This window comes from Pyrgilauda ruficollis, unplaced genomic scaffold (genome assembly GCF_017590135.1).
Source record: "Pyrgilauda ruficollis isolate IOZ18807 unplaced genomic scaffold, ASM1759013v1 scaffold239, whole genome shotgun sequence".
NCBI classification, from domain to species: Eukaryota; Metazoa; Chordata; class Aves; order Passeriformes; family Passeridae; genus Pyrgilauda; species Pyrgilauda ruficollis.
The window spans coordinates 177,711-204,406 of record NW_024523537.1 but is presented as its reverse complement, the minus strand read 5'-3'; the positions used below and the strand labels follow the sequence as shown (position 1 = coordinate 204,406).

General features: G+C 48.7%; 1 protein-coding gene across 2 annotated transcripts; it reads right to left on the bottom strand.

Annotated features, from left to right (window-relative positions):
• CCDC9B (coiled-coil domain containing 9B) lies at window positions 1-26,696 on the bottom strand. Of its 2 annotated transcripts, XM_041469631.1 has the most exons (14): window positions 26,458-26,696; window positions 24,082-24,195; window positions 23,596-23,700; window positions 22,829-22,891; window positions 22,278-22,442; window positions 18,915-19,064; window positions 12,985-13,059; window positions 10,975-11,159; window positions 9,590-9,651; window positions 9,034-9,087; window positions 8,499-8,604; window positions 7,887-7,944; window positions 6,748-7,557; window positions 1-2,283 (listed from the first exon to the last, which is right to left on the bottom strand). In XM_041469631.1, exons 1-13 carry the CDS (start codon window positions 26,476-26,478, stop codon window positions 6,778-6,780), a joined length of 1,938 nt encoding a protein of 645 aa, XP_041325565.1. In that variant the 5' UTR covers window positions 26,479-26,696; the 3' UTR covers window positions 1-2,283; window positions 6,748-6,777. The 2 variants fall into 2 exon arrangements, with proteins under 2 accessions (XP_041325565.1, XP_041325566.1); XM_041469632.1 differs by lacking the exon at window positions 22,829-22,891.

Here is a 26,696-nt window from a genome sequence, read left to right as displayed (position 1 = left end):
TTTTTCCTCATTCCAACTTTTATTTCATATAAATAATCCCTCTACATCAGATTTGTCAACTTTTCAGTTTTTTCTCTCACCATAAAGAAGAAATAGCTAAGCCACAGTTGTCTGAAAAATCACAACCCAGGCACCAAACAAAGTGCATTGAGCAAAGTGTTAATGAGCAGGAAAAAATACACTTAGAACAGGCACAAGCTGTCCAGTCCCATTCCCAGAGCCTGGATCAGACTCAGTCCTTCCTCGGCATCATTACCTGCAAAGTCATTTGGAAGAAAGGAGAAAAAGGAGGGAACGGAGGACCAGTGATGGTTTTCCTTCCAGAATGGAGTCTAGGGCAGTAATGTCTTTTATCTCTTCAACACAGTACTGGGCCAGGGCAATGTAAAATTCCTGCCTGGCCATGTGTCTAACTGTTCCTGGGGCGTAACAGCTCTTGAGCTGAGACTGTGTGTTCCATGGACCATGAGGCAAGCTGGCTTCTGGGAAATGCTGGTAATGACTCAGTCTGACTGGACCAAGAGGCAGGTCAGAGACCTGATGTACAAAATAATAATGAATTAAAAAAACTAAACAATTGCAAGCAGGTTTTTGAGCCAGTCAGATAAGGAAAATCAGCCTTTAACTGTGATGGAGAAGCTCCAGGACCTGGAGCAGTTTTACAATCTTCTGTTTATCTGTTCTTTTATCTGTTGGATAAGTCCAAATAAACCCAGTCTAGGCTTTGGTGGTGTGGAGATGTTTCTACTGATAAAACAAAAAGCTGCATGCTCTGTTTCTTGATAATACCTGGTGTGATGTCAGTGAAGCCTCCTGAATTTGGCACATGGAGGAAATTCCCAGGCTTGTGCTTCATGATAGGTGTCACAGGTCTAAGTCACATGAGAAAACAAATGTTTGTCTGTGCAAATATTAGTTTATTAAAGCAGCATAGAGTATTTCAGTCCACACGTGCCAACCTGATCTCCAGGGCAGTCTGCCAGCCTGGTCAGCCAACATCCTGCAGGACATTCCAGGCAGTCTCCACATATACCTGTCCCAGGAACGCTTACTCTGGCATCAGATTTTAGAGCAGCCTTGAAGTGAGGGTGATGCCCGCTCTGCCCTGTCATTCAGAAGTCAGAAATTATGTTGTGTTATTCCATGTGCCTTCTCCTTAACTGGTAGCTGTATTCCAGCTGGGTCCTAGCTTCCTGTAACTGGAAAGCCAAGCAGCTAGAATTCCTGCATGTTTGTGCTTGTAAAGCTCCTCCAGATCTTCCATTTGAAAGGTATCTTTAAGGCCAGGTCAGAAGGTCAGCAGGGCATCTTAGAGAGGATTCTTGCTCTCTTAATGAAACACAAGGCTATGAAAGGCACAACCAGGAAGGTGAACATGTTTAATACAAAGTCTTGGACCTCCAGCTCCAGTTTGGCCTGGGTCCTGCTGCCAACTGCTTTGGGCAGTGTGGTGGGGGAGGAAGATTATTGTGCTGTCCCCCTCCTTGCTGTGCTGCAGGGATGCCCAGTTACGCTTGGGAAGGGGGCATGGGGTTTGCTGGGTTATGCACAGACCTGGTCATCCAAGCAGCCACCTTCCTTGGCACAAAGCACTGTCCTGATGTGCTCCTCAGCTTCTAAAAGGGGAGGACAGCTGGAGGCTCTTCAAGGAGGAGGTGCTGGCTTGATCTGTGCTTGTCAGAAGCACTCCATCCATCCACCCATCCTGCTCATGCCCCTCAGCGCCTGCCACTACCATACACCTCTGCCAACACTTCAACCACATGCAAACCTCTAGTACAAGAGCTCTGAACACAGCTTCTTCACTCACCTACTGAACTACACCCTAACACCTCACCCCTCTGCTTTGCCAGTCACCTCTTCCTGCTGTTTCAGTTGCTGGCACAGCCCCTGGCATGTGCCTCCAGCCTTTGGGGAAAAAAACAGCATGTGTGCCCAGAAACCCAAGCCATAAGTTTAAAAAGAATTAGTCATTAAATAAAATAAAGTGCATCCAGTAGACATTTCCTTGGCTTGCCACGCAGCTGCAATATATGCCAAACAAATAGATAAGTGATGGTGTTTTCTCTGTAGGGTGGGAGTGTGTGCACCCTTCCCTGTCCTTTGACACACAGATAGGGAAGGGGGATGCCAGAACTGTGAGTGGGTGGTGATGGGGACCCCAAGTGTTGTGAATGGTGCTGAAGGGCACTGCACAGGGGCCGAAGGCTGATTTCATAGAAGGTAAAAGAGTGAGGACAAGATTGTGCTCCTCTTCTCCTCCACTGCCTCCAGCATGTTATCCTGCGAAACAAGAGCAGAGACAGCCACAGGATTATCAGTCTCCAGGGAACTGCTGAGCTGTAAATTAAAATGTCTGCTGTGTTCCACCCTGCCCTTCCTGCATGGCTGGGGCTGCTTGGGAAGCACCACTGGGGCATAACCCAGATACCTGCTGCCAAATCAGACAGGAGCAGTGGAAGCTCTGCAGCCCAGGGGACAAGCTGATTCTACCAGTCTGGATTAAATACTCTCAGTCCTCCTCTGGGATACATCAACTTTACTCTTTCCTTACATCTCAGGAACAACAATCCTGATGTGTTCTTCTGTGTGCTGGTTCAGCACCTGAAGCACCAAGAGAAGAGGCTGATTTCAGGTAGGGCTTTGTGATCCTTCCTGGTGAACATGGCCTGGGTGTGCAGCACTTGTAAACCCCAACGGCAGAGGCTGAATCTGCTTTTCCTAATGAAAAACTATCCTGTGAGTGGAGCCTGCTGTCCTAGAGCTGCTTCCAGACCCAGACATGCTGATTTTAATTGGGCAAGGCAGACTTTTTATTCTTTTCTAGTTGCCAGATGCTTGGGTGCTGCTCAGAATTGCTGAGCCGGCATTTTCCTGCAGCCATGTTTAAATCCGTAGATCTGCCTTTTGCTGATGTAGATTTCAGCAATCAAACCTCCCAAGAAAGTTCAGGGAGAGTGATATAAAAAAGAAGAGGTTAAATCATCCAAAGGCAGGAGAGGCCACAGGAAGCTTGGCTTGCATAAAAAAGAAACTTCTCAAGGAATCATCTAAAGACACAGCCACATAGATTTAATAAGGAACTGCACTGGAATCAGACCCGAGCTGCTGACACAACTGATGCTGTGTACAGTTGAGACGAGATTGTTGCTGGAGACTTAATTCCTTCTCCTGTCTGTGTGCAACAGCGAGGACTGGCTGTGTCCTACTGCCGAGGGCTGCTCAGTGCTGTGGCAGCACACTGGGATTTAATGGGACTGGGAAGGGCCAGAAGCAGACTGTCAGTCACACTTGGTGGTCCAGATATTGTAAAGTATGTGGTTTATGAGCCTGAGCTGACCCCAGCACGAGTTCTCACTATTGTGGATCTATTTGATCACTGATGCTTTCAGAAGGCTCTGACTCTTTCAGTGCTGGGAGACAATTCCCTTTCCTGCTTTGCAGTATTATCCTTTCAATACAGACCCCTTCTTTCCATGCATGAGTGAGTCTTTACAACCAAGACAGTGGTGGGCTTTAAAGTCATTACTTCTCTTGGTAATTAGACAGAGTGATTAGCCTTTCTCACATTTCCCACTGTATCCCCTTTCTCATACATAACTCCAGGGCCAGTGGGAGATGGAGCAGCTGTGGGCTGGCTGTGAGCTGGGGCTCAGGACAGCAATGCCCCCATGTGCTGCCTGGGCTCTGCCAGCAGAGTGGGAATTCTGTGGTGGCAGAATTCTCTCTGTGTTTGTGTCACAGGAGAGGACTGTCACAGATCACTGCTGTCTCACACCTCCCAGCCTGGCTGGCTGGGGGATGTCACTGGGATGGCCTTCACAGCCAAGCCAAAGCAGGTCCTTGTGGGACCTACTGGTCAGGCCCCATGTGATGGAGGGGTGTGCAGAACTCCCTGAAGCTGCAGCTGAACATAGCTGATGAAGGTCTGGGATAGCAGGAACAACTGTGGGATATGAGAGTAGCTCCATTCCTGGTGTTTGGAATGGCAGCAGCTCGGCCATCAGAGCCCTGAGTTATGTTTAGACGTGTTAAGCTCCAGTAAGTGGTCCTTAGGATTCAGCCATGGTGAACTTCCAAGTGCTCTGGAAGCCACCTTTTCCTAATTTTCCCATATTTATTACTGGGCTTCTCCAATACATTGGTTCCTGCCCCAGCATTGTGTTCTGGCTTGAATATTTCTTCCCCTTTGCTGGTGTTCACTACCCACATATCTACAGAGATCACAATTCCACTGCTTTCTGCCTTCATTTTCCTAGACGAAACAACATTCCCTCAACAGCCCTGGAGCCTTCCCTGTGTGTCCCTAGTCTCTTGCACCATTCTCACAGAACCCCTGTGTTTTCCTCCCATGTTGTGCCATCACTCCAGAGGTATGGAGACAAGTCCCACTCCCTGATTCTGCGTAAAGACTAAGATCTCCACTTAGGTGGTACTCAGAGGTGCTCTGGAATTTAAAATGCCCATGGCATGAGGATGGGCTCCAGAGGGTGGTGTGGGCTACAGAAAGGACCAGGGAAGCCAATGCTATTCAAGGCAAGCCCTTGACCCTGCCAATCCTAGGCCAACTCCCCAGACATACCAGCAGATGGTATCTTCCTGTCTCCTGAACCTCAAGGAAGCTGGTTGTTCTTCCGCAGCTCCACAACTGTTTTGGGAAGTGCTGGTTTCTGCTTGTGCTGCTTCCTGCACCAACCTTGGGCGCTGGTTTGCATCAGAGCCGACCTCTGCTGACCTCCTCCGTCCTGCAGCACTCAGGCCCTGCCTGCCCCACTCCTGTTTACGTCAGCCAGTGCTGCAAGGTCAGATCCCTGGAGCTGCTCTGGAAATCTACCCCCAGCTGCATTTTCTCTAAAGATGTTAAGATTAATTTTCTCAAGAGAATTCAGGGAAAAGCTTCTGTGGTTTTTGTGTATCGTTTACTTCTCTGGGACTTGTTGGACATTCTCCAGGGATTCCAGTCCTGCACTTCGAGTAAATATTTATTCCTTGTTATTTGAAGCGAAGGATGAAAGCCCCACCACACTCTCTGCACAGCATCTCCCACTGATTTGAAGGTGCTGGAGATTTTTAGTGCCATAAATAGACGTTGGGAGGGGGAGCTGTGAAACCCACGTGGTGGCTGCACAGGGCTGCAGTTGCGCAGGAAAGGATGTGAGATCTGCATTTAATGTGAGTGGGACACGGGCCCCATGAGCAGGGCAGGGGGCCAGCACATCGTTATCACTGAGTACAGCTGTTTCCAGCTGTTACATATACCTGCTGAGCTCTGAAGTGGACTCAGGGCCCTATTACCAAACCATGGGAATCTCCATCGCCGAGATGAAAATGGACTATTCTAATTAATTGTTTCCTCTTAGTTGGTGTCTAATTAAAGTTATCCTGAGTGAGCAAAGTAGTAATTAATTCCTCCATCCTCTAATTTGGTGGGAATTTTGGTAGATTGGAAAGGCGTGGCTGGACAGTAATCTCCCACTATGTCCATCCAGGTGTTTCATAACATTCTCCTAAATGCCGTTGGAATTAATTTCCCTCACTTGAAGGAATTTTAGTTCAAACATAGAACCAGCTCCTGCTGGTTCTTGATGTTTTGTCTTTTTGAAATCACTATGACGCTTGTACTTCTCCCTGCCTTTTATATGGATTGGATTATAGGGAAAGTCTTTGTTAGCAGCTTAGCCACTTCATCCCTAAGCTCATTTGTACCTCTGGGAGGAATACTGAGCAACACCAGGGGACACATTGCTGTGTAGGATCTGCAGAAAAGCTTCTGGAATCCAGGAAAAGCACTTGGTGGGGGGATCTGCCTGCCTGGCTCTGAGCAGCTCATTGCCTCCAGTGCCTACTTATGGAACAGAGCTGCTGCCTCTGTGAAGGAGAGAGGCAGGAGTATCCTGAGAGCCACTCCCATGTTAGGGAAGCTGGATTGTGTTCTGGAAATACTCATCTCTGTTTAGTGTGATGTTTTGCGCTGTGGGACACTGCTGGAAAAAACATACCTTGCAAAAATCCCTTCCCTCTCTCTTTTCCCTCTCCTCCTAATTTCTACCTTAACTTTGTGCTTGTCATCCTTTGTTCCTTTTCCTGGCTTTGCATTTGCCTTGATGGAAGAAAAATTGTTTGTTTGTGTAAAACCTGAAGCATTGCTCCATAACTGGCTCTGTTCTCCCTCCCTTCTGTTTGGTTCGTGGGCCTTTGCAGCAGGAATCATCTCACCCTCTGTATTTATACATTGCCCTGCACATCAGTGTTACCATCTGTAATTCAAAGTGTAGCACTCACAAACCTTCTACTGGGAAGAAAATCCCACATACAATCAACTTTCTCCCAAGCTCTGCCCATGAGGTGGGCCCCTGTGGCTTTGCAAATATTGTGGGGAAGGACCACAATGACCTTGAGTTGTGATCACCCCAGAGACAGAAATAAACTCATCCCACTGTGGGTATTCCTCCCATCCTTTCTAAGGTCATAGTTTCCCATTAATAGATCAGTAAGTGCCGTAACTAATGTGTGTCATCAACCAACCTCAGCAGCCCAGTTTTCTGTCTAAATTTTTCTGTCTGACTTTGCATTCCTTCCCTACCCACTCCAGGACAGGCCTTTGCAATCCATAGATTTAATTACCTTAGAGATCCATAGCACTGCTAATGAACATGTCTAAACAGTTATCTGGTATGATGCCATTGTACCACAGAAAATGGAGTTGTGCCCTGTACTATGGCTGAGAGCATTAATGAGATGACTCACCTTATGTCTCAGGCAAGCCGGGGCAATCTGCTAGTTGTGAGTGTCCCCACTGTCCTTGTCCTTGCAGTCCTCACGCTGGTCCCCTTCCCCAGACTGGGATTTTGCTGTGTCCTGCTCAGGCTCAACAGCCTTGTCAGAGCTGGCTTTCCCTGGGGGCGAAGGCTTGTGGTGTTCAGTGCCTTCAGCATCTTCACTTCCTCGCAGTTCAAGTGCCTGTCCCTCAAGAGCAGAGCTGTGGGTCACTTCTTCCCCTCCTCTGCTCACCAGCTGTCCTTGGTCTGCATCCAGTCTGTCTCCTGCTGCTGTGTCGAGCTTTCCTCCCTGGCTGTTGGAAGAGTTCTCAGAGCACTCCTGTTCCGAAGCTGGCTGCTTCTCCAAGCCAGCTCCATCTACATTCATTCCCATGGGCAGTGACAAGGTCTCCTTGCTGCCAGGCCTGGTGCCTTGCAGAGTGTTCTGAAGGCTGCTCTGTGAAGCAGTGCTGTCAGTGCTCTCCTCCCAGGAGACGTCAGCAGTGCCAGGCTTCCCATTGGCATCTTCCCCAACATTTTCCTTGCTTGGCTTGGGCCCTGGCTCTGAGTCCCCAGCACTGGCCACAGATACCTCTGTGCTGCAGCCCCTCACTCCCCTCTGCTCCTCCTTCTGGCCATTCTGGGCAGGCTGGACCTTCCCACTTCGCAGCTGCTGTGAGGAGGAGGCCCCGTGATCCTGGAGGCTTGGCTGTTTCCCCTTTTCCTCCAGCTCAGCTGTGCAGTTCTCTTCCACCCCCTCATCACCTCTGCTCTTCTGCCTGTCCATACCAAGGCTCCTCTGAGAAACAAAGGACATATTAAGTTCAGCTTATTATAATACCAGTATATTGTATTTCTTGTCTGTGATAGTTCTGAAAACCTGAGGAAAACAGATGTAAAAGGATGTAGGTGGAGAAGTGTTCAGGGACCAGAATAGGTGAGGTAGTTGTGCTGACAGAGGGTCAGTGTAAGCAGTGAAGCTGCTGTCACACCAGGCCACATGAGGAGTGTTAGTGGTGAGTACAGTTACCCAAAAACAGAGCTCTGGAATAGATTAGAGATTACAGTTTTCCTGATAGTGCATGTGTTTAGAAAACTCAGCTGCCAGCCTGCAACTCAGGAACTCACCTGGCCATCAAGGTCATCCTTCACAAGAGACATGTCCTCGCCTTCTTTTGCATCCCATCTGTCAAGAAAAAGTTATCAGAATTTAGGCCTTGAAGTTCTTACAAAGCCAGTGTCCCTTGCCTGACACCCAGGCAGGGATTCCTTCCAGGGCCATGTATTCCTTGTCTGAGCCCCTTGTCCAGGCCTATCCAGAGACACTCATTTGAGACCACTAAATCTCAATGAACTAATTGTAATGAACACATGAACTCCAATTGCCAGAACAGACAGTTGAGTCAGACTAAGAAGACAGAGTTTGCTTGTGCTGATGCCTGCCACAGTCTGGTCCTGCTTGCCTAACAGTGCCCAAGTGTCCCAGGTCTCCACAACAGTAGACACAGAGGCAGATACTGAAGGCTAAAATTACTTTGAAGTAGCTTGGAAGTCAGAGTATTTACAAAGGCCTGCAGCGACAGGACAAGGGCCAATGGCTTCCCACTGACAGAGGGAAGTGTTAGGTGGGATATGCTTCCATGTGAGTGTGATGAGGCCCTGGCACAGGCTGCCTCTTCATAACTAGGCAGGAACTGAGATGTGGACGTGCACACCATGGCAGTGCTGCCAGCTCCTCACCTTCTGGCTCTGCCTGTCAGTCTGTCCTTCCCCTTGGCTCGGCTGCTCACAGCAAGCACTGCTTTTGGACCAGGGTCGCTCACATTCACTCCATGATGTCCTCCACCTAGAAAACAGGTTGGAAATGCCATGCAAAAGCAGGCAGAAGCAGCTGATGGACCACTGAACAGGCCAACACCCTTGTAATCTTGGACAGGATCTCTGACGTGGGAAGCCTTTGAAGCTGTGTGCATACTGCATGTATATTTTCTAAAGTAATGAAGACAAATCAAGAATCCAGGGTGTTCCTTTTGTGTTTTTTTTTTTTTAATTCTAAATTCCAATTCTAACTTTAAATCTTATTCCTTGGATAGAGTCTTACTTGTGCTGTTCTTGGAAAACTTCTCCCCTGCACACAGCTATGAGAGCAGCCATGTGGTGTGTTCCAAAAAGTTCTCAAAATCTGCAAGTGTTTGGAGAGATCACTCTCGCTGAGGGATATCAGAGGTGCTGGCATTTAGTGGGGTGACATAACACAATCCTGTGGTTTACTCACCTCTCCCATCCGCAGGAAAGGACCTGTGCTGGAATTTCCTTGCATTCCTTCCCCCTGCAAGGACACAACAAAAGATGCACCGGAGTGAGAGTCTGTAATGGACAGGCAGCAAAAAGCCTCATATTCAAATAGGGTGTCATGAGGGAAAGCTTTGTTTTGTCAGTCCATCTCCTGAGAAACAGGAGTCAGGATGGACTTATGCTCATAAAGAAGCCAGCATGTGCCATAGGGATCAGAGATGATGTGCTCTGGAACAGGACTGCCTCTTAAACGAGTGTGTGGGAAAGGAGGCAGGGCTGCGCCTCCACACTGTGTTGTACCAGCTTACAGAAGCCACTGCTCTCCCTGGGAAGGTCCAAAGCTCTAGCACCCAGCTGCTCAAATCCCATCCCCCGAGCCCTCTGCCCAGCAGGGAGGGCTGAGCCCCCAGCTCAGAGGCGTTTGCCCAGGAAAGCAGAGCGTCACAGCTGACAGCCACGACAGCTGCTGTGGCACTGGGATGTGCACGATCAGCGTTCACTAGCATCAGGACAGAGTCTAGGTGTCCCTTGCCAACCTTTCTTACTGCTGGGATTATCCAAGGCTGGCTCCCCATCCTTAACAAAGTCCTCTTCAAACCTGCAGGTTAAAAACAGGCATTGTCAGACCTGACCATCCTCCTCCAGTGTGCAAAGCATGGGCAGGAGCCCTTGGCACGATGCAAGCTCCAGCCTTTGGCCCTTCTGCACCTGCCCACAGGCAAACCTGTGCAGGTTTCTCAGCAGCAGCTGAAGCTGCATGGGCTAACTGAGGTTGTGAGGTAGTTCTATCCCAAAGAAGAACCTCTAAAACCTTTACATCAGTACCCATATGTATATATTAAATGTTATGAACCTCCTATAGATGTAGGGTAGCTGTACTACACTCAAATGCAGCTTTCCAAGCTTCCAAATACAATCTGAAGTAGCTTCAGGATTTGTCATCTCAAATCAGACCATTTGGTTGGCTTCTAGTCCTGCTTGTTTTATATTATGGCTTTTCTCTTAAAAATGGATTTTTGGAAAAACAGGAGGGCTCAGGGCTGTTTTGACATCAATACTCAGCACCCACTTAAGTCAATTTACCCCTAATTATTGGGGTCTCAGCAACTGAAAACTGACGTGTTTGGTTCCATTCCTCAGCCAAAGGATTGTCCCACCTATCTGTCCTGTGCAAACTGTTCTATCACCAAACCTTGTAACAGTCCCTAGCTCAGCACCCTACCAGAAGCTTATCCTGCTACAGGTGCCAAGTCATCCTCCAAAGCTCTCTAGCTGGTGTGACCCAGCTGAACCAGCACAGTCAGAAGCACAGTGATTCAGGCAGGGACATGTCCAGCCCCATTCCCAGCTGTCCCACATCGCTGTTCTCAGCATTTCCCTGTATGACACAGGTGGCCTTTTGAAGTGAACCCCTTGCCCTGCAGTGCCTGAACAGGCTCAGTTTATGGAGTGGGGAGGACTTAGGCATGTTGGGCTCTCCTGTGCTTGAAAAGGACAAAGAAGTGGGGGCAGTTAGAGAACCTGTGGACTAGCAATGCAAGTTCGTCCATCCACATTTCTGGAATAGCACCTCCTGCCACTGGATTTGTTTGTGTGAAAATAGAGAGGATCCTCCAGATGCAGACAGATCCTTGGTTCATGCTCCCCTCCCTCCTACAGTCCATACCCTGGTTGGACCAAAGGCAGGCAATCTTTGTCAGCACATTGTATCCCCTCTCAGGAGAGCTCGTATCAGGAAGAAAACATGAGATTCACTGTGATACCAGAGCCCACTTATTGGCATGGTCTGGGGAGGAAGAGGCAGCAGTGTGGATTTGGTCAGGCACATGATGGCATGGGATTGATAAGTATCTGCACAAGATCCCACCACTGGCTTTAGGCCTGCTGCAGGCAAAGCACCCTGGGACAGGGAAGGACCTACATGTGCTCCGACTTCTCCACATCCCAAGCCCGTCGCCACTCGCCCTTGGCATTCTTGTGACGTGCCAGGCGCTCCAGGTCAATCTGGTCTCGCTCCCTCTTCCAGCGGATGTACTCCGAGCGCTCCCGGCCAGTCATGGGGAAACTCACATCTCCAGGACTCTTCTGGACTGGCTTCCCACCATCCTAGGAGGGAAAAGAGCTTCAAGTTAATAAAACTGTCTGAAACAGCTGCATTCAGGGTATTTTGTACTGTCACCACCACAAATGCTCAGGAATATTTGAAAACAACTCGTGACAAGGTCAGCTCCTTTCTCTGAAGTGATGTGTGCACACCAGGACTCTGCTTTACTCAAGGCCTAAATACACTGGGGCTTTCTGGCTCTACAGAAGGGAAAACTGAGGCAGGAACCTTTGCTAAGGTTTACTTATGGCATAGAGTCAGTTCCTGGAGTGCTTGCAACATCTCTCAACACGGTTTGAATGATGAGTCCCCCAACCTGAAGGTTTTGGGATACGTAAATTGAAGTTACGCCTGTGAAGTCCTTCGCAGTGAGAAGGCAGGGAAGGAAGCCAGCCTTGTGTGACCACCAGGCATCCACAGGAGCCCACAGCCACAGAGCTCCGGCCAACCCTGTGCTCAAGAGCAGCATTCCCAGAGCAAAGGGGCTCTTTACCTTCACTGATGTCAGGCTCCTGGTTTGTCACTCCTCAATGACAGACTGGTTAAGGGCTGACACTGCTCAAAAATTCAAAGCTTAATGGAAAGACAATTCAGAGCTGATGGAGCATGTGGGGGGGAAGTAGCCCAGCTGTCAGGTTAATGGATGAGGTGGAAGCAGGAGCCGACAGGCTGTGGTGTGTTGTCAAGCAACAGTGTGTAGGGAATAGCTTAGTGCAGGGCTGAGTCCTGGGGTGCTAATTACCAGCAGATAATTCATCACCTCATACACATGTCCTTCCATGCCAGCCACCCTCACACCTTCCCCAAAGAGGAATTAACTCCTCAGCCTTGCACTGCGGATAAGAGAAACAGCAGGAAGAAGGGACTGAAAGCCCTGTTACCAAGGTGACTCACCTGCGTGGGCTGGAGCTGGGGTGGCACCAATTGCTGCTCCATTCCTCAGCTGGCAGGAGCTGGGGACCTGACACTATATCCCCAAGGAGGGAGAGAGGAGGGGGTCCTGCCAGGATGTGTGTCCTGCCAGAATGGATCTTGATGCATCCATAAAGCCAAAAGCAAGGGAAGGACTGAGGCTGATGCTTGTGCTCTCTTGTGGGGAGAGGCAGAAATGGTTGAGGGCCTATGGAGCAGGAGGAGTTGGTCCCTCTCCTCAATTACAGTGTAGCTGTGGTTAGCTGGACCACAGGCTATCATGCTCCCCCTTCCTGCTCTGGGGGGCTCAGCTGGAATTAGTGTCTAAGAGTCCATCTGTGCCCTCCTAATGAATCACACTGAGGTGGGGTTATTCTATTTGTGCTCCATTAATTAAAGCATCTGCAGGCTCGAGGGAGCCAGCATGTCTCCAGGCTTTGCATTAAACAGTCAGTGGGAAGGCCTGTGCTTTAATTTACCTCCATCCTACTCAGCTCCTGCTAAAGTGAGGAGCTGTAGCTAATACAGCCTGAGCTTTTCAATCCACAAGGAAATGGTTTTGGGAGAAGAAACAGTCAAAACTGTGCTGCCACAGGGGTGAGCATGTTACCCTTCCTAACATCCTTATGGCTGTGTGAAGGGCTTGAGCAGCCATGATAAGATGTGGAGGCAAGTCCTTGTCACCTTTCCAGTGCTGCTTGCTCCAGGTGTGTCAGCTGCTCAGCAAAGCTTTGTATGATGAGAGTGATGAACAGTGGGAGCCATGTCAGAGCTGCTTCACAGAATTACAGGATGGTTTGGGTCTCAAGAGACCTCAAAGGTCATCTTCCTTTAGGATTATGGTGGGAAGGCACATTTTACTGATTACCTCTTCCAAGACAAGGGTGCCCACAAAAGCACCTGGGCCCCACTCACCTTCCGGCTGTGCTCACTTTCTGGGCCTCTGTCACTGTCTGATCTCCTCTTCTCTGCTGTTCTCCGCTCTTCTCCCTGCAAGAGAATGGACACAGGAATTATTTCAAGGATTAAGCAAGGATTCCTGGCAGGAGAATCAGGACCTGAACCTATGCCGACCAGGACATGTAAGAACTTCTCAGAAAAGATCAGCAAAAGAGAAAGGATTTTTTGTGGGGCCCCAAATCAAACTGATGTAGAAAAAAAAGAAGTCAGAAAGCAAGGGGTGCACGAGAAAAGCATTCCCACGGGTCCCTGCTTCTCCCAGACTGGAAGCAGAGTGATGTCCTGCATGATCCTGTCTCTTTCCAAGGCAGACCAAGTTTCAGGTACATTTACAGATTTGGGTCATTTTAGAATTCCACTGTACAAGACCTGGATAGCTACAAACAGCAGCTATCTGGTGCAGCTACAACCCAGCATGGTCAAATTAGAAGTGATTTCAAGCCCCTGGCAAACATTGGCATCCTTCTACCACAGTCCATCCCTGCTCCTATCGGGTTTACCCATGCTGCCACCAGATTGGCAAGCTCTGCTCTGGTGTTGATATTCCCCAGCCTGGCAGGAGGTGACAATCAGCTTCTGTTTCTTAGTGAGCTACAGGCACCAAACATGGGCCAAGCCAGGGGTTCTCTGTCCTCCACGTGATGAATAATCAAGACAGAGCCATGTCAGAGGCCAGGGTGGGATTGTAGTGGGTCTTAACAAAACAGTCTGCAGAGCATAAAGATCTTTTAGGAAAGGCTTCCTGCCTGGTTGGACAGCTACAGGACTGGGTCTGTAGGGAGCTGAGCTTGTCCTGCTGCCATTTTGCAGTGCCAAGCAGAACTGAAACACAAAGAGGAATGTGGCAGCATGAACTGCCAGCTCAGCCCTTCCAGAAAGCAACAGCGTGGTGAGGTCCAGCCCAGGCTGGAAACAGGACTTTTATTCTGTGCATTCACCAGACACAGCTTCAGTTTTACAGGGAAACTTGGGATATCACTCTTGATACCTGCAGCTCTGCCCAATCTCCTAAGGCAACTCATGCTGCTGCAGCTTGTTCTCATGTACCCCACGGAATCATGCAGGGGATGAGCTGGGGACACATTTTTGGGGGATTGCCCACACATGCTAAGTCTGAGGCAGGTGGGAAATGTGGCCATACAGTTAATGGACTGTCATTGCACTTGGTGCATGACAGCTTCACTGGTCTGACTCATAGCTCCAGTACACATGGAGTTTTGTTCAAACAGATCCTTTGAAATAACAAGGAAAATTTTAGCTATATTGTCCTGGGATTTCTCTGCAAAGATTTGGGAAAAATGCAGAGGGGTCTGTGCTCAGAGAAGCTGCCCCTCACCATATCCTGCCTGTTGCAAAAGGGGATATGGTGAAAGATGACACTGGGGACTTATTTCAAAATGTTGCTGTGAAAACTTATATAACCAAAAATGCCCCCTCTGGACTCAAAGTCACCTGCTCTGGCAGCACTGTTTGAAGAACCCTGTAGTGAGAGATTGAATGACTCTCTGCAGTCCCAAACTGAGCATTTACTGAGAGATTAAACAGCAGAAATCTGGAAACTTTGCTCTCCCAGAGCCCTGCATCCCAGTGGCTGTCCCATTTTGAATGCTTGCTCATCAGTGCCCACCACAAACCTGGGTGACAGAGACACTGCACAATCCTTCATCCTTTTACACCCTCACTGCAAGCCAGCTGCCTTTTGCCTTAGTCTGCTTCTATTTTTGCTTCTCAGAGGGCACTGTGGAAAATGGAGAAGACCACAAAAATGTAGTTCTTTTGTACCAGGACAGCAGGTCTGAGCTGTGCAGAGAACAGTCAGTTTGGATCTTGCACTGGCTCAGGAGCAGAATTCCTGTTGTCCTGCTGCCCCAGAGCTGCTCCTCCTGTTACCACACACCCAGACCAAGAGGGAGCAGAACATGTTTTTCTTTTCCTTCTTCCTCTCTGCCCCCAAAATTAAGAAAAATTACATGGACGTTATCATTCCTAGTGTAACTGTTCCTGCGGAGCAGGAGGAGGACACAAAAGCCTGAAGCAGTCAGGGAAGATTTTTATTGTTTATCCTGAGGTTTCTGCCAAGATTTCTCAGTTTCTCAGTCCAGAATGGCCCAGGGTGGGGCCCAAGGTGGGGCAGAGCCTGCTCCAAAACAGCCCTGGGATCCCAAATGCCTTCTGCCACTGGGTCTTTCTGACTCCCTGGCATACATGTTCCCAGCTAATGTCACTGTGCAGTGGTGACAGTACTGATGCCATTATCCAGCCAAGCACTGGTTTGTACTAGCAGTTCTCCAGAAGCTTTGACAGGCTTCCACATCTCTGGGCTGGTTCAACACCTTCTTTTTTTAAAAATAAGGACTATCAGATGAGTTAAACAAACCTTTTGGTACCCACTTCTCCAGGCACGTGTCAGCACCACAACTGGCATCTCTTCTTGGAAAAATGAGATTTTTGTAGGAGCTTAAAGCCGTTTTTCTAGTGCTCAGATTTCCCACTGGGCAGGATTTTTGAAACTAGTACATGAGAGGATTTTTTTATAACTCTTTTGAAAAATCTGCCTCCTTAATTGTGCTGCCTGAAGGGAGCTAAAGACTTCTCAGCCACCCTCTCTGCCTATTTTCCCCTCCCATCTGCAATGTAAAAGCAAGTGTTTCTCCTGCCACAGGTTTGGTTCCTCTCCTCTGCAAGTACTAAGTCCGACTCCTCTGTGTTAGTCCCTGAAAGCAGCTTTTTTGTCTCTTGATTACAGTCATTTCTGATACACCATCCTGGGAAACTCTGTTAATAAAAGGACAATTTAAAAGCCCTGAAGCTCTATCAACTGCCCATTTAAAAGATGATTTGTAACCTGTTAATTAACCATTGTGCTCCACTGGTCCTGGGCTGCTGGCTCCCAGCTCTAATGTACTAATGAGCCTGAAACACTGCCAAAGCATGGAGTGGCTTTTTAGGGCTAAAAATGAAGGATTGTCTCCAGCCCTACATGCAGGAGAGCCCTGAGGCAGGTTTAGGGGCAGCCAGGCAGAGATGGGTCCCAGATGTGGCACTTCCAAGCCAGCAGCAGCACTGGAGGTCATGAAGTAGAGCGACGGACTCTGCAAGGAGACAGGATAATTTGGTTCCTTCAGCCCTGTGGGCTAACAGAGAGTGAAAGAGTCTTTCTGCTTATGGCACTGGAGCTGTCTCAGAAAAGGAGATCATGAAAGCATCTTTTTTCCCTTGCATTTCCTCTTTGGTAGCTCCTGTCTCAGCTCTGCTGCAGTCTGGGACTGACAGTGTGGGGTTAGCCAGAAGCACCAAGGGCAGCAAGAATGGGAGCAGTTTTTCTCTTTGGGGATTTTTTTTGTTTTGTTTTGTTTTGTTTTGTTTTGTTAGTTTGGGCTTTTTTTTCTTTATTGAATTTCATCAGGAATAAAAATAGAGAAACTGTGTGGTAACAGGACACCCATCAAATACTTTAATTGGATACATTTGACACATGCACAGAGGAGGAAGCAAATTTGACAGTGGCCAGGCTACTAAAGGGGGAGTGATGGATGTGATTCTTTCTCCTAGGCCTTTGTGGGACCCCCAAAAGAGCAGGGAACCAGCTGGGGCACAAGGTAAAAAGGCCCAAAGGATGAACCATGCTAGGGTTAATGAGAGACTGAAAGTTAATCCTTGAATCAGGGGTCCCAGCTCAGGTTCTAATACACAGCTAGCCAGCCGACACCACTGACACCCCACCAGGCTCTCCAGCAGCTGATCAATATGGGGATGAAAATGAAGTTTCTCTTTTAACAACTGATTAAAGGATAGAAAAGAAAAAGTGGCAAGAAAATGGTGGTTTCCATGGCAGAAGATTAGCAGGAGTGTGCCACTGGAACATGTGCTGCTCAACATGCTCATAAATGGTCTGGAAAAGGAGCTGAAGAGAGGGATGACAGTTTGCTGATGATACTAAATCATCCAGGGCAAAGAATGTAATTTGCCCGGAAAGAGCTGCGAAAGATCTCTTGACATTGAATGCCTGCATCATAAAATTACAGCTGAAATTCAATATCAGTAATACAAAATAACTCACACAGAGAAAAATGTCCCTTCTTGTATACACACACACAGTAATGAGTCCTGAGCTATGATTAACAGTCAGGAATGAAATTTTGGTGTTACTGTGACTAGTTCTCTGAAAATGTTAGCTCAATTATTTAGGGAAAAAAAAAAAAAAGCAAAGAAAATGCAAACTTGTTGGGAGAAGAATAGAGAACAAACCAGAACATTGTTATGTCACTGAGTACATCCTGGAGAGCCCGCAGCTGGAATACCATGTGCAGTTCTGGTCTACTTGTACTGAAAGAATATGGTAAAAATAACAAAAGCACAAATGGGACAATGAGAATGATCAGAAATAAAGAACAGTCCTCAGCAGACAAGTGTAAATAGGAGCAATCTCTTAAGTTACATGAGATAGCTGAAGGGAGACATGAAACAGGTCAATAAAATCATTTGTGCTTTGGGAAGTGACCTGGGAATGATCTATTCACTACTTCCCCTGATACAAGAACAGCAAATGGAGCTGTCAGGGAACAAGGCTGAACAAGTCTAGGATTCTAAGCTTCCATGATTCTATGGCTTTAGCTAGTGCAGCCTTAGGCCCACCCTCATATGCTCTAAATCCAGATGATTTCAGGCCAGTATGACCAAGGCATTGCCAAAACCACATATATGGATGCTCAGCCTCAAATTTCATATTCCATAATAAAAACCAGATAAGAAATGACCTTCCAGGGCAGTCCATACACTTAAGAGAGCACAGGATCTAAAGGCAACATCCAGGCACTCCTCCTGCTGCTCTCTCCTAGTACAGCCCCAACCCTGATGACCTCAGAGACAAGTGTTTAAACAGGCCCAGCAGAGAGTAGAAGATGACACTTGCCTGGCACATTACAGAAGTACATTTGACAAGCTTAAGGGCAGAAACAGCACAGTCAGGTCAGTCCCATTACATCCAGGAATGTTGGTGATGCCCAGACTGAAGCAGTGATTTCTGTCATGGGGACTTCTGGGGTTACCAGTGGCTCATTTGCCTGCTCATAATCAGGCAGCTCATTTGAGGTTTATGGCATTCAAAACACTGCTTGGCAGCCATGAGAAAGGAACACCTGAGCTCCTGGAGACTAGGTAAGCTCTGGGGAGAAGGAGAAGCTGAAGATGAGCATGGGTAGTAGCAGCAAATGGTTGGCACTATTCCAGAGAGGGGCTGCAGATGTCTCCCAGCATTCCTGGGTGTGTTTGGTAGCTATACCAAGTGTTGTTTTCCTACACAGTCTTTGCTGACCCTATTTGCTGCAGGCATTCTTTCTTATCTGTGAAAGCTTCCAAAGAGGAAAATAGCACATGCCTCTGTGTGTGTAAAGAGAAAGGTATTTGTAAAGAAGTATTTGAAATATGTTTCAAAGATTAACGAAGTTCACTCAGCAGGTGATGGCCAGGCACAGCAGGATGTGGTTCAAAGGCAGATATAGCCAGCTCTGTTAACGTTTAAGTCGTGCAGTGAGTCAGGAGGACACTGCTCCTGTCCCAGTCTGCTGAGTGGCTTCAAAGAAAAGTTGGTAAGAGACAAGGTGAGATTCACGCCCCATATCTGGCAGTGCTTTCATCAATCCTTCCAAAGCAGCATCTGTTTATGAACTCAGTGTGTTTAGGAGGCTTCTAGCTTTAGCTAGGATCACAGGGGAGGGAAAAGATCGTGGCTTTCTTCTTTCACAGGGATGGAAGGCAGAGATACGGAGAGAAGCTGCACTATTAACATAGAGTGTCTCCCAACATCCTGTGGCTAGGCTCTCCTCATGCCAGCAGAAGTGGATGCCATGGATAGGTTACAGGCCAGTCACTAGCACTGTACTTACCTTTTCCTTGTTGTCCATGGTGATGGCAATCTGCATCCTCCTTCCCCGTCGGAAAGCCACCAAATGATCCATCTCCTCCTCGCTCAGGTCCGGCACTCGGCCCGGGCCAGGGAAGCTCTCGGTGCGTTTCTCGCTGACGATTCTCTTGCCCTGGAAGGCACAGGCTGAGTTAAGGACACCTCCATTAGCTCTCCTAGGAGAGTGGCCATCCCAAACTGCAAAGGGCTGGCAGAACAGAAAATGAGCCGAACAGTCAGTCCCCTTGGCTTATAAAGCTGCCACCCCGCTCTAAGGGATCTGTGATATTACAGAGGTGTGTTTAGCTGAGCACAACATCAGCAGGGTGGGATTTACCCTGCTCGGATAATCTGCAGCATGAACACTGAAGGATGGTTTTATTTTAAGCTTGCGTCTGTGTCTTAGAAACAAATGTGAGGTTGTCCCCTCCCCATACAACATGTCCCAGTAAAATGTGAGGCTGCCTTAGAGCTTAAGCCTAGAAGGTGGAGGAGAAGGAGAACAGTGGGGATCCTTCTCTTCAACCTTGTCCACATAGCAGTTACTCCCCTGAAGTGTATTAGCACTTGATAATTCATCATTTCATAGTCATTGTGTGTTTGTATTTCTGGAATTATTTATTCAGCAGTGGGATACTTAAGAAACCTGATCTATAAGCTCCTTGAGCAAGGGCAGTTTACCCCTCTCAGATACTATTTACAGCTGTCTGTATTAGTGTCATGACTTCACTACATGGATTTACATCTGTTTCTTATTTTGTTAATGATCTTTATTGCTGGCTGATGTCCTGCCAGTGCCCTCAGCCATCAATTCCACAAAATGAGCACATCTTTTGTACAAAAAGATACTCATACTTTTTTTCATTTAAAAGTATCATCTTTCAGGCCAGTCATGTGCCTTTTTATTTTTGCCTTACAAGGAAATGAGAGACTGAATAAGTGATACCCATCATTATCTCTGATCTTTTTCTTTTCTCTTGATCCATATGAAGTCTGCTCAACTTCACCAGGGATGAAGGAACCTCAGCAGCTTCCCTCTCTAAAGGATGGTGCATTTTACTCTGTTTTCCACCCTGAGCTTTCACATTTACTGCAGTCTTGATTTAAAAGGTACTCAAAATCTCCAAAGAAACTTTAGTGAAACTTGGGAACTCTTTGTTGCTATGAAATTGTTTTTAAACAAAAAACCAAAAAGCACACCCTGATTTGTAGGGAAGACATGCAATCAGGGCCTTTGCCATGACATGTGATACCAAGAAGCCTCACATTAACCTCATTTTCCCTCGGCTCTGCCAGGAGTGCAGATGTTAGCGAGGAGAGAGCCTTGCTGTTCACAGCCTCCATCAGCATGACCTTTTTTATGGCTTCTCAGTCATCGGGCTTCCTAGCACATGATGAATGTTTTAGGAGACACTGGAGTATTTCCAGCAGCAGAACCTCAGTCTCTTGTTTATTCATCTTTCACATTTGTGTGATTTTGCTGTTTCAGCAGAGATAGTTCTTGAGTCAGCCTGATGCAGGGGAGAGGAGTGGTCTGGCTCTGCCTGTCCTGTCAGCCCCAGATGGAACAGACATGATGGGAACCTTGTTACATATTCCCTTGGGGATTTCTAGCTCTGCTTTTGGGTTCAGTATTTCTAGGCTGTACTGCTGAGGTTAGAGCCTGAACTGGAGACTGGCCTGGCTCTGCCCTACCCAGAGCACTGGTACGAGGTGTTTGGCGTTGTACTTAACATAATTTTTTTATTAAGAAAGTAAGCCCAGGGATGGTTTACAAGGCAACAGCAAGCTATTAATCCACAAGTTGTACATCAAGCATTTATTCATCTTAAGTCAACAGCTGTTCCCTAGAGCTCTTCAGTGTTTAGGTGTTAATGGCTCATCCTTTAGACATGTAACAAGGTCACAGACGCCTCTTGCCAGGGAGGTCTGGCACTGGGAGGATATTTGAAGGTGACTTCATCACTTGCTGTCTGAGAAAGTCCCTCGTGAGACCCAACACAAAGAGACTTGTGCCCAAACACCTCAAGCACAACAGAAGCCTCAAAGAACATCACTGGATTACAGGGAGGTGACACCATCCCTGGGCTACTGGATGTTAAAAGGCAAGGTGTGAAGGCTGGTGCTGGCAAAGCCTTTAAACCCTGCATTTATGGAGCAGATGGCAAGGAAGACTCAGAGGAAATACAGGAAACAGCTATTTAACAGAGATGTGGTAGCTAGACACAATCCAGGCTGGGAGACCACCAGATTTTCTGTGTAATACCCTTTGCCTTCCCTCCCTTTACCACTCCTTCCCTCCTTTCTTCTCTCCCTCCCCATTTTGCTTCTGGCTAAGCTGCCTTGCCTGAAGGCACAATCTGCTCAACGTATCTGCTGACATGTGTCTTCTTTCCTTGTTTCCTATTTTAACAGTCTGGGTGACCTCCCAGCCTGCTTGTCCCATGTTGGGAAATCCTGGTCCTTGATGCCCCAGCTCCCAGAGTGAGAGATGTCATATGAGGAGAGCACCCATGCAGAGCCAACAGGGACAGAGAGCAGGTTTACAGCCACAGCGCCTGGCAGGGCCAACTCCTCCCCTCCACAGGGCTTGTCCTGGGTCATTCCCTGCCTGACAGAGATCTGGGACTCTGGCACCAGCTCTTTAGCTTAGTCAGAACTACACCACTCCCCATACAGAGTCACTGTAAGGTGAGATGTGTCCATCCCATGTCTGAGGCATGCCCCAGATTGCAGAGGCAGTGTTAAAAATACTCATCAGAGGTGTGCCAGAAAAAAGAACAGGGGAACAAAGGAAACCCCTGGACTTCTGCCTAGTTTGTGAAACTTCCCAGCTGGCTTGCCTTTGGGGCATCTTGCTTGACTATGATGTAGGTTATTGATGATTGGATGTGAGTGGTTTTCTGCACAGCTGAGGATCTCTGGTGCTGGGACCTTGCAGTGGTCACAGGAAGGATGGTGGTGCCTCATTCAGTCACACCAGTGTCACCAAGCAAGCCCCTCTTTCCAGGCACAGCAACACAGTTTAACACAGAGTGGCCCAGGAGGGCAATAAGGTGATTAATCCCTCAGAAAGGGAACTGGTTCCACCTGGCTGGGTAGAGGGGTTGCTGAGGGGGTTAGCAAGGCATGAGGGCTGATTCCTGGGAATCAGATATAGAGAGGGAAGCATGTGGTAGTTCTGAGGTTGTGCTGAAGAACTGTGAAATGAGAGGAAACAAACACTAAGGGAACTATTCCCTTTGGATGTGGCACGCTGGACAGAAAGCTCAAGTGAGAGGCAGAACAGAAGCCCCTTTGTAAGTCAAGAGGCTGCAGTGTAAGAGCAATCCTCTTCCCTACTCACCTTTGCTTTGTTGTCCATGGTAACAGCCAGCTGCATCCTCTTCCCCATCCTGAATGTGAACATATGATCTGCTTCCTCCTCCTCCTCCTCTTCCTCACTGCCAATGCCAAACCCAGGGCTTGTAGGACAGGGGCTTCCCCATTTCTCACTCACCACCCTTTTGTCCTGGAAAATGAACCACTTCCATTAGCAAATCCAGACCCTTGACTCAGGGATGTGATTCCCTTCCCCAAACACACCTGCACACAAGCGGGAAGGCAGCTACAGAACAGCCCTTGCCCCCAGGAAGTTCTCTGTGCCCGGCACACTGCTGTGACATTCTTGGGGAACAAGGGGCTTGTTGTCTGCTCAGCAGCAAAACCCACAAAGACAGCAGGGCTGAGAAATCCTTTGCACTTACAAATCTGACATTTCAGACTAAAATGCCAGAGTTATGGGAAAGAAATGCCATCCTCATCTCTTTCTGCAGCACACTGAGTTAGCTTGGGAAAGCCTAAGTCCTGCTGAAGGTGGCCTTGGAAGCCAAGTGGATGGCTGAGGGTGGTGCTCACCATCGAGAGGGCTGGGCTATCTTGTCCATAGTGTTCAGTCTGGGTAATTGCATCTTTCAGGTCCTGTATGAGAGAAAAATGTGTGCAGCAGCGCACCCCGAGAGAGGCGAGGGCCGTGGCTAGGGTGGGACAGGAGCAATGCACTGGCCTGGATCCAACAACCCAGAGTGCTGAAAACAGGGTGGGCTGGCTCAGCAGGCTCTGCATGAGCTCTGGCAGAGTTCACCAAGGGGTTAAGGCAGGACTGGCTTCCCAAGCCCCACGCTGCCAGGATGGGTGGACAGAGCTTATCAGATTTGGTCCAGTTAGGAAGGAAACTTGGGACTCACAGCCTCTGGCCCAGGGCCACTTGCTTTGCTCACTCCCAAAGCCTAAGGAGATCATAAGTTTTCCCAGCCTCAGAGGCACTCCTGATGCCTCCAGTGACACACACACATGCACCTGATATACTCTGCCTACATACTTACAGTGATACTGGCACCTGGGACATGTCCAGGGCCAAGTGTGCCTGTCCACACACCCAGTTATCTGCCACTTATGTCTTTGTGCATGGGTAGAGGTGCCTGGGCATGGCTGGAACTGTATGTGCAGCACCTAAAATCACTCTGATCACACATCTCTGCAGAATTTACCCACACTTTTCAGGGCTTAGGATGTATTTCCTGTGCCTCAAAGAACTTTGTTGTGGATGGTCTCTCAGAAATGCCACTTTGCAGCAGCAAGACTGGAGTGAGAGCTGGCTGTGGTGAAGGAGGGACACCACTTACATTGTGAGCTTTGGTGATGGTAATAGTGAGTCCATCCTGCTTGGGCCTCCTGGAGGTAACAGCCATTCCCTCCTGTTCTGCTCGCTTTTTGTCCTCTTCTATTTCCTGAAACACAGATACCCCTTATCACAAGCCTGTACCTGGATGCTGTTCATTTTCCTGTTTAATTCTGCTAAACAGACCCACCTCCACCTCTAAGAGGGAGTGCACCAACTTGTGTCCCAGTTATGAGATGCAGGGAGAGGAAGGTGGCAGTGGGCAAGGAGATGCTGCAGCAGTGCAGCAAGTGTCAGTGTCTGTTCTCCAAAGCAACTCATGACTTGTAGTTAAAGGCTAAGGTAAAGCCTAAGCTAAAGGCAGAGCTCTGCCCATCTGCTCCAAGTGTTTCCAATATAAACATGGTATCTGTGTAACATAGTCATTCTGACTGTGCTGACAATCTTCTTTACACTGAGAGCTGGGGAAGGTAAGGACCTGCAGACTCACCTGGTACCTTCGTATCAGCGCTTCGTTTTTTTTCCGCAAAGCCAAGATTTTCTTATCAAGTTCAACATCTTTCTGCTCTTTCTTCCTTAACACAGCATCATCCACAGCAGCATCCTGGAAACACAAGGAGCAAAGCTCTTCTCAGTCATCTTACCAACAGGATGAAACCTGCTCCTTCTGTCTGGACAGGGTGGGAAGTGAAAGAGTCTTTCCCATCACTTCTCCCTGAGGTTTTTCCTGACAGGATTCACCTTTCCTTTTCTTACAAATTTTGTTCAGCAATGAGGTTGTTTGAGCAAAGTGCTGCTGCCCCACTTTGACAGCTGTCAGTGGGCTCCAGAGTTAACACCCTGCTTATCTGCATGCAGTACATGACCCTCACTTTCGCGTGTTCTCGGGCATGGAGGAGGTGTGCTGGGTGTCAGACATCAGTGAGGGAAAGGCAGCAGAACCTGCTCGTGACACAGACCGCAGCTCCTGTGCCAGCCCATCTCCACTGGTGTCCCCTGTGAGGGGTATCTGATCTAACAGCCCCTGCCAAGGGCTGTTCTGCCAGGACACAAGGATACAGGCACACATCTGTGTCCAAGTGGGACAACAAGAACATTTAAACTGCCTCCACACATTCTTCTGCTGGACAATAGGATTTTGTCAAGATCTGTGAGAAACAAATAGCTTTTCCATTGCCATTCATCATCGGGTATGCGACAGGTGAGCAGATTGCTTTTGTGGGTGGATACAGTTCCATGGGCATTTTGCAAGGCTGATTAAAGCCAAATTCGGTGTTTACCTGAACAGTAGCTGTTCTGGGAGCACTAAATTGGCAGGTTCACTGTTTACCAAGCTCTGGGGTGTTGGCTGCTGAGGGTGGGATCAAAGTGGTGCATGCCCTCAAACACACCCCTTTCATCTTCAGATTCTTTTGAAGGAGAACTGGCAGAGCTGCCGGCTTGAGAAAAATTTTTTAAAATTCCTGCAGAGGTTGTATTTGCGCTCTTCTCTTTTCAAAGCAAAAAAATAGAAAAGGCCTGTCAGGCTATTCTGCCTCTGCCCATTTGTCAGCATTTTGTCTACGCTGCAAGACGGCTGGTACCGGGGGGAGGGGGTCCTTCCATTTCCTGCTGGAAACAAGTCACTGGAAGGAAAGTTTGCTGGTGTTCAGCACTTCTCCTCCCTTTTATTAACAAAGCCATTAAGGTGTTTCTCTCTGCACAACCTGTTTCAGCAAATGCTGGCAGCTGTGGGCGGGAGGGGTCACTCACCCGCACACCCGGGCCCCGTAGCCGAAGAGCTGGGCAGCGTGTGGAGCCCACGCTCAGCTCCCAGGGGCTCGCCCATTGTAGACTTCAGCCCAGTCAGCGTTTGCTCGTCAGCTGCCGCTCCGAGCCAGCCCATAACAGGGGGCCGTGTCCTCTCCTCCGTTTCTGGAACGAACCCGCTGCCCCAGCCCGTGCTGGAGCTGATGCTCAGGATGGAAAGTGGCTCCATCGTGCCCTCCCCAGAGTAAAGCTCTTCCGGGGAGCCAAGGTGCCCGTATGTCACCGCGACAGAGAGTTATAAATGGCTTTGGCAGAGCAAACGTGCGATGGCTTTGAGTCAGCAATCAATCAGCTGAACCCAAAGCCTCCCCAAGAGCAGGGCATAGCCACTGAACGAGAGGCCTCATTCTATTGCAAATTAAAATGTCACAAAAGGAGAAAATGGAAAGCTGTCGTCTTCAGGCTTCAGTTAAATGACGACATCCCGTTGTGTCACAGCCCCTCTTCTAAGTGGCACACACACTGGCTACGCAGCTCCTTGGGGGCTGGAGGGACACCTCACTCCAGACTGTCTCTGCGTGCAGTGTTTTCCTACACACTTCTACAATCGCCTGTTTCTACAGCGAGAGCTCAGAGACAGCAGGGTTGGGAAAGTGTGAATGGCAGGGGGTGGGGGGAGGGAAAGGGGACAGGAGCGGCCCGTCCTAACGTTCTTCTGCGTAAGCAAATGTATCCGCTCTTTTTAAGAAATATCCTCTTCCTTGACAGCTGCAGCTGAAGCCCTCACCAGCACAGGCACCATCCAGCACTGCCTGCGTTTCTGTTTGTTATCTGCCTCCCGGGAGGCACCTTGTCCTGAGCCAGCCACCACAACCTGCCCCGGCGAGGGATGTAAACCCCAGCACCCAAAATGCGCTCCCCCCAGCACCCCTCCCCGCGGTGCGGTACGGCTTGTCTGCTCCCCGTGCCTGCTGGCAGCCAGGCGAGGCAAGAAAACAAAGCGACAGCCGCCAAAAGGCCACCCTGAAGGAAACGAGTGCAAGTCCTTGCGTGGCCTTTTGGGGTGAGGGACCCCAGCGCCCCCGCCCCTCCCAGGCCCCGCGCAGGCAGCACTCACAGCTCGGTTCATGTTGGACATCGGCGGCGGAGCCCGGCGGATTCCAGAGCAGAGCTAAAAGAGGAGAGCCATCAGACGGCCTTTCTCAGCACTGGTTGCACAGCATACAAGATCATGTTTTGATTACAAAAGCCTCGTCTGGGCTCCCAGCCAAGAGCACTGGCTGCCTAATATACCAAGCACAGACAGGGTTTGGAGTGCCTGTGTCCTCCTCTCCAATCTCACTCTCTTTTTAAAAG

Excerpts from the sequence above, each read along its gene's own strand:
- CCDC9B (XM_041469631.1), bottom strand. The coding sequence starts at position 26,478 with ATGTCCAACATGAACCGAGCT. Across the intron at positions 24,196-26,457 it reads TGTCCAACATGAACCGAGCT|GATGCTGCTGTGGATGATGC; the intron begins GTGAGTGCTGCC and ends TTGTGTTTCCAG. Across the intron at positions 7,558-7,886 it reads AGGATGACCTTGATGGCCAG|AGGAGCCTTGGTATGGACAG; the intron begins GTGAGTTCCTGA and ends TTTGTTTCTCAG.